Below are 7,637 nucleotides of genomic sequence, written 5' to 3' on the forward strand. Positions count from 1 at the left end.
TTTGTCGATAATAAAATTTGAATGTATTTTTATGAATGAAAAAATTATTTGGATACAATTTTTTTGTGGTTTATCCAATTTAAAATATTAGGATATCAACATTCAACTATTACTGACTTACATATAAATATCTTGATGTATGACAAGATAGCTTGAAATTTTAAAAATTTCTTTTCATGACGAGGATTACACTATGCATTGACATTTAATTATGAAAAGATGAAAATGTATTTTATAATATTCTGTACTTGTCAAATTTAAAGTTCAATTCACTTTCTTGGTAAAGTTCAATTCACTTTCAATCAACCATATATGTAACTCAAATTAAACATGAATTGAATTTCTGAAGAAGAAAAAATAAATTTAGGATATGAATGAGGCTCATTTTTTTAGTTATGGAGATGAGGGTAGTGTTGCGCATGGTTATGGGACACATGGGAGCTAGACCATTGTATGAGGCAGCTTTTTGCTCAGTAGCAGGCTGGAGAACTCGGACCGTGCGAGTAAGGTGCAACGAATATATGGTGACAAAATCGGATGGTCCGATTTCAATGAAGAAAAAATATGAAAATGCATCAACACGTTAATCGGACCCTCCGTTTTGTGGGGTTTAAAAATTGATTAAAAATTCTTTCACAAGTCTCATGGTCCGTTTTAGGTATCAAAGGTTTTTTTTTTAATCAAAAGCCACTAAACGCATGGTCCGACTTGGGTTTTAGTTTAAATTTTGATTAAAAATTCCAAAAAGAAGTCGCATGGTCCGATTTGAGTGTTATAGTTTTTGGAATCAGAAGCAAGAAACCGGTGGGTCCGAGTTATGGGTGCATATATATATGTACAAAAGGGTGTGTGTCGTGAAGAAGATTTCAGATCTGGTTCTTCTTCTTCCTCGAGCACTTCTTCTCCTCTCTTCTTGCTGTGTCTTTCTTAGTTTCGGTGCAGTCACAAATTTTGGTTTTGAAATTTTTGTTATTATTTAGGTAAGTGAGAAAGATGGATGATAGAGTTCTTTTAAAAGTGTATTATTTTGGTCAGATTTTGTTACAAACTTCTGAAGGAGTGAAATTTACTTGTGAAAATCCGTTAGATGTTGTTATTCCCTTCACAATCTCATTTGAAGAGTTCAAAGGTGTGATCTGTGAGAGAAGATTGATTCTGAGATGTCGAGAAAAATATCTTGCATTTTATACAGATATCCGATACCGGTGTTTGGTGGATTCGTCCAATTTGAATCCAAATATGTAACGGACGAAGCGAGTTTGCAAGAGATGTTTTCAATGTATTTTGAAAGTCGTGCTCGAATCTCGTTCATCGAGTTGTACATTGAATTTGAACAATCTGAGGCCGACCGGAATATAGTACTAGAAGATTACAATAGTGACAGTGAAGAAGAGTTTGAAAGCAATTACGAAGTTGTCGGTCCAGACGGGGATGAAGAGCAAGGTGATGGCACTGTGGCCCCAGATGTGACAGACGTGGCAAATGCACTCGTGAACGAAGTGCCGTTTGAGGAGCCATCTTTCATGCGAGTGTTGGATTTGGAGGCCATGCATGTTCCAGAATTTCCGGAATATATGAGTGTAGGTACGTATTTGTTATTATTTAGGTAAGTTTAAGATAATAGTTTTATTTAATTAGTTATTGGTTTAGTTAAATATAAATTAGTATGTAGTTAATTACTTAGGTAATTATGTGTTGAGATTTTTATTTTGTTTAGAATGAGATAAAAGATGATATAAAGTTTATATATATCATAATTGATGCAGTGAATGTTGATGTACCTTTAAATTTGGTTATTAAATATCCGTGTAATAATTATTTTTTATATGGTTGTCGTCCCGCCAGAAATTCCTATTGTCGCAGATGGTGAATTTGCGGTCGGGATGGAATTCAGTTTCAGGGAATTTGTTATTAGGGCGATGAAAGAGTATAGCATTCGAAGAAGTGTAGACTATCGGGTGTATGAGTCGGAGCCGTTGACATTTTATGCGAAGTGTACACAGTATGGGTTTGGGTGTGATTGGCTTATCAGGGTTAGCATGATCAGCAGGAAGCATTGTTGGGTGGTACGGAGGTATAATGGTAGTCACACTTGTACCAGATCTACCATTTCTCAGGATCATTCCAAACTCGATTCAAACACAATTGCAGAAGCAATAAAGCCATTGGTTGAGGCTGACCCATCGTTAAAGGTAAAATCAGTTATTGCAGACGTGCAAGCGAAGTTCAACTACACCGTCAGTTATCGGAAAGCATGGTTGGCTAAGCAAAAGGCAGTAGAAAAAATATTTGGAGGTTGGAAAGCATCATACGAAGCGTTGCCTATATGGTTTGAGGCCATGTGTCATAAGGAGTCATCAGCTATCGTCCATTTTAAGACTATGAATGCATATCAAGGAGATGACTTGGTCAGTGATATTCGGGTATTGCATCGAGTCTTTTGGAGTTATTACCCCTGCATTAGAGCATTCAGGCATTGTAAGCCAATTGTGCATGTGGATGTGACTCACTTATACGGAAAGTATAAGGGTTGTCTGTTAGTGGCAGTTTCACAGGATGGCAACAACAACATCGTCCCAATTGCATTTGCTATTGTGGAAGGAGAGACATTTGATGCGTGGCACTTCTTTCTCAGTAACCTGCGGCAACATGTTGTGACTCGAGATGGTGTGGGACTGATATCCGACTGACACGAATCCATCAATGCAGCCGTGGAGCGGAGTAATGGAGCTTGGTCGCCTCCTAGAGCTTTCCACATGTTCTGCATCAGGCATATTGAGTCGAACTTCCTGAGAAAATTCAAGGCACTGTACCTGCAAAAACTTGTCATTAATATAGGTAATATTGTGTATTTGGAAGTGTGTTGTTAATAGCGTGTCATTCATTTAGTGTATGTAAATCCCCTTTTTTATATTTTTTTTTGTTATTCTGCAGGATATTCGCGGACGGTGCGTGAGTACGAAGTGCGTTACCAGCGTTTACGAGAACGGGGCGAGGCTTACACTAACTGGTTAAACCGAATCTCCCGTAAACAGTATGCGTTGGCATTTGATGGTGGTTACCGATGGGGTCACATGACGACAAACCTAGTCGAATGCATTAACTCTGTCCTGAAGGGTGCACGCAACTTCCCAATCACTGCACTTGTCAAAGCAACATTCTACAGGCTTAACGAGCTATTCACCAGAAAAAGAGCTGAGGCAAAGGCAAGGATTAATGCTGGCCATGTATTTTCGGAGCTTGTGACCACAAAATTGCATGCAAACCAACTTGCATCAAGAAATATCCAGGTTAACTGCTTCGACCGACAGAATGAGGTATTTGAAGTGCGTGAGATGCCTAGTGGACTGGAGTATGCTGTCGACCTACGTCGGCATCAATGTGATTGTGGTGAGTTTCAGGTGGATCGGATCCCGTGTCGGCATGTGTTTGCATGTTGTGCAAATCAACGACTGGACTGACAACTGTATGTGCATGATGTGTATAAGATGGACCAGGTTCGACGGGTTTATCGAGCTAGATTTAGGCCACTGGAAAATCCTTCGACATGGCCTGCTTACACCGGACTGAGATTCGTACCCAATCCATTCCTAAGACGCATGACCAAAGGTCGCCCCAGGATGACCCGCTTCTTGAATGAGATGGACACGCGGATGTTGCGTCCTCCACGGCGATGTAGGCAATGTGGTGCTGAGGGACATAGCCGTAGTAGATGTCGTCGGTCAGCTGGTGCACCTGCTGATCATAATGCTCAGTAGTTTTATATATCATCTTTCTTAGGATGTTATTATCTTTCCCAGGACTTCATGTATTAATATGCTATTCGAAACATTGTAACTTATATAAATGTACTCTTATGACACATGCAACTTAATCATGCATACTAAGTTCCCATGACCCTGTTAAAAGATGCATAGCCTCATTAGGTAATACATTGAGAAGTTTACATGCATACTAGGTTTACATGTCCCTGTTAAAAGATATATAGATTCATTAGGCACCCACTTGAAAGGTTTACATGCATACTAAGTTTACATGTCCCTGTTTAAAGATACATAGATTCATTAGGTAATACATTTAAAAGTTAACTAATACACGGATTCATTAAGAAATAAATCAGAAAGTTAACAGATACATAGATTCATTAACGAATACATTCAAAAGTTAACTAATAAGACACAACATCTACTTTCGCATTGCCTACTTTACATCGTTCACAAGTTTCTTGCACTTTTTGGCGGCCTTTTTGAACACAGATGGAGTGTATCGATTAGCACTACGACGGGGCGGATCAATCCTGAGATTGTAGCTTTTTTCCGTTTCCTCCGGAGTACGTGCCTCACCTGTACACAGTTTAATTAGACAGACTATCCAAACAGGAATATAATTACATAGACTAAGCAAACAAGTATATCTGTACTATCAGTCTCAACAGAGATACCACACATGACTTTCATACCATTAAGTTATCAAACAACTATATATGATATGAATAATATGAATGTAATTAAATCAGTTGACCATAGAAATAAGGCAATACTACTACCTGCATCATCACCATAGTCAGATGCATCATTACGGGATGCTTCAGCCTCATCAGTTTCATCATCTTCCTCGTCATCTGGTTCATCTACAAGATACTCATCAGTCTCTTTATCAAGTGTCTGAGCATTTTTTTCAATTTGACTCATTGAAACACGGTGATGATTACGACTATTAAGAACTCCTCGACCACCTTCACTTCTACTAGAGTCACCAGAGACCAACCCTCCCGATGCACCTGAGGAGGTGATACCCGGGAACCTTGCGTCCAATGAATACCGGCCTGCCATGATATCATACTGATAGCCATAATGTGATTGACCTGCATCTGCCGCCATGAACCCAAGCAACTGGCTAAAAGAACCTCCTTCACCTGAGTCATACTGTGTCCCACCCCAATACTGCTGATGGATTGGGTATGATGAGGTAAACTGCGTCTGAGGTACATATTGGTTTGAGGACTGAGGTTGTTCTTCGGGAGGTGGAGGTGGTGGTGGAGGTGTCGGTGATTGTGGTAACTGTTCTTCACCTAAATCATCATTCTCTTCATTCGCCTCATTCCCTTCATCAGCGTCATTCATGACCTCATCACCCTCATCATTCTCTTGAACGACAAGATCCGACAACCTCAAGTGGTGGCCATATTTATTACGGTACCAGTCAATGTAAATATCTAAGGAATTCTGTGGAGGCATTGGAAGTTCAGTAAGAACATGATGATACCTGTTTGTCCATTGCATAACCCAAACCGAATGACTTGTTGCTGTGACCCAGTTAAGATTCTTAGGCCCAGTTAGGACTTTTCCGTGTGCCTTGTCCAGATTCGGTTCCTGATTAGGAACTCCCTGAATAAAACCAAACTGTCGCCTAAGCCGATCAGTAGCATGCCACTCAACGCATTCAAAAGAAACCAATGGCACTGTAGCACTCCATACAACTGAATGCATGTAAATTTCAGCAGGAATAATATCCGGATCCACGCGATCCACAGCATAAGCAACCCAGACAAACTGGTGAAAATTAACGAGACTCATGATTACAATCCAATTAACAATAATATTAAACCAAAATCACATACTTTTGAACCGAAAATATACATGGCCTTCCTGAAGATCATCAAATGCCTGCCTGAAGTGGGCAAGTGTAAGATACCTAAAGCGTCGGTCTCCACGCTCCCAATTGCGCTACCTAATATAACGTACATCAGTAATACAACTCGATTCTAAATATGAAGATACATAGACCAACGTAAGATAATGTTACCTATTTGCAAGGGGGAAACTGCGGGGTTCCCGCGGAACCGGTGCTAGATATGGCATTCGGATAAAAGCCCAAACGAGCAACAGTGTGAGTGGACCATCGATCTCCTTACAGTCATAACGAGATGCCCTGCATAATGCCCTGTAAAGGTGGGCTAGGCATGCCGAACCCCAACTGTATTGCCCGATACTGCCAAAATCACTTAGCAAGGGCAGAAATTTCCAGTGCACAGATGCCCCATACTTGCCCCCAAACAATATGGTACCGATCAACAACATAATATGGCACTTCACGTACCTCTGTATACTATTTTTGTCAGTCAATTGTAAACGTTCTTTCAGATCACGAAGCCATGTCAGTTTTATGCAGCTCCCTCTGCAGTCTGACTTTCTTGGTGCAACCCCAAATTGATGCAGACACTCCGCCTCTAAGGCTTCAAAACTACTAATAGTCATCCCTGTGACTGGAAGACCGTCCGTGGGAAGACCGAGAATTAAGGCCACATCCTCCAGCGTCACAGCACATTCACCAACAGGAAGGTGGAATGTATGTGTATCTGGATGCCACCTTTCCACTAAAGCATTCACCAGCGCCTTCTGACATTGGACTATTCCAATCTGGGACGCATGATAAAAATCAGTAAACCGTAGATGCGCCTCCACTCTATCATCATACCGATCCGGGGGCACAAGATGATCACAGGTCAACATCCGTGAACTCTACATAAACATAAAATACTAGTCAAATTATTAACAGCCACAAATACTACTACAAAAAAAACATAACTTTCTAACCAGAACAACTAATTAAATAAAATCATGCTAAATTTTTGGTTAACTACGAAATGTAGTTATTGCACCCTAACTTATCAACTAATTACCTATCATTATTAATCATTTATCACCAGTAACTCCACAAACAAACATTAAATTAAATCACACCACATACATAGTTACTGAATTTAATTAACGAATTACAATTTTACCAAATCCAATCTACTAAGTACTAATTTTTTAATTCCTAAATTTAATTGATTACCTTATCGGAAAGCTAATAAATTTTTGTTATACTTTACAAACTCTAATTGTTGATCAAAAATTCTCTACATTAATCGCCACCCTAAATCTTTCTTTATTTACTATAACCAAAAATTTCTATCACTTATACTGTTGTAACTTCTAAAATTAATTATGAACGTTAAATAATTAATTATAATTTCTATAATTCTTACAAAAATTCCTATACATATATTATTTTTTATTAATCTATAATTGTTCTAACTAAAATATTATGATTGATTAAAATATTCTCCAACCATAAATTTACATATAATAATAATAATAATAATAATAATAATAATAATAATAATAATAATAATAATATCACTTATATATATATACTCCTAACTTGAACTACTAGCACCAATAATTTTAACTAAATTTCTAAAAATATTCAGTATATTTATTTTTAAATAATAATAATAATAATAATAATAATAATAATAATAATAATAATAATGTCAGTCTTTAACTACTAACAACAACAACGATCTTAATTAAATTTTTAGTAAAAATCAGTAAATTTTTAAATAATAATAATAATAATAATAATAATAATAATAATAATAATAATATATCCTAAGCTAAGCAAAAACTCCTAAGACTACTGCAACAACAACTAACTATAACCAAGTCTAACAACTGTAATTATAATTTAAAATAATAAAAACAATAACGATAATAACATTAAGAATAATAATAATACTGAGGTTGCCTGTTATATATCTCCTAAACCACCTTAAACAATAACTATAATTAATTTTTTAACAACACTAA

General features: G+C 37.5%; 1 protein-coding gene across 1 annotated transcript; it reads left to right on the forward strand.

Annotated features, from left to right (window-relative positions):
* The first annotated feature begins 993 nt into the window (after nucleotides 1-993).
* Nucleotides 994-3,758, forward strand: LOC148582054 (uncharacterized). Its single transcript, XM_088495182.1, has 5 exons — nucleotides 994-1,584; nucleotides 1,846-2,667; nucleotides 2,710-2,838; nucleotides 2,935-3,401; nucleotides 3,489-3,758. The coding sequence occupies exons 1-5, from the start codon at nucleotides 1,161-1,163 to the stop codon at nucleotides 3,756-3,758; spliced, it is 2,112 nt and encodes a 703-aa protein (XP_088351308.1). The 5' UTR covers nucleotides 994-1,160.
* The last annotated feature ends 3,879 nt before the right edge of the window (nucleotides 3,759-7,637 follow it).

Source organism: Arachis ipaensis, chromosome B10, assembly GCF_059453495.1.
Source record: "Arachis ipaensis isolate K30076 ecotype BB chromosome B10, ASM5945349v1, whole genome shotgun sequence".
Taxonomy (NCBI): Eukaryota; Viridiplantae; Streptophyta; class Magnoliopsida; order Fabales; family Fabaceae; genus Arachis; species Arachis ipaensis.

Coding starts and splice junctions, on each gene's coding strand:
- LOC148582054 (XM_088495182.1), top strand. CDS start 1,161: ATGTCGAGAAAAATATCTTGCATTTTATACAGATATCCGATACCGGTG. Junction 1,585..1,845: donor TCCGGAATATATGAGTGTAG/GTACGTATTTGT, acceptor TCGTCCCGCCAG/AAATTCCTATTGTCGCAGAT. Junction 3,402..3,488: donor GTGATTGTGGTGAGTTTCAG/GTGGATCGGATC, acceptor GATGTGTATAAG/ATGGACCAGGTTCGACGGGT.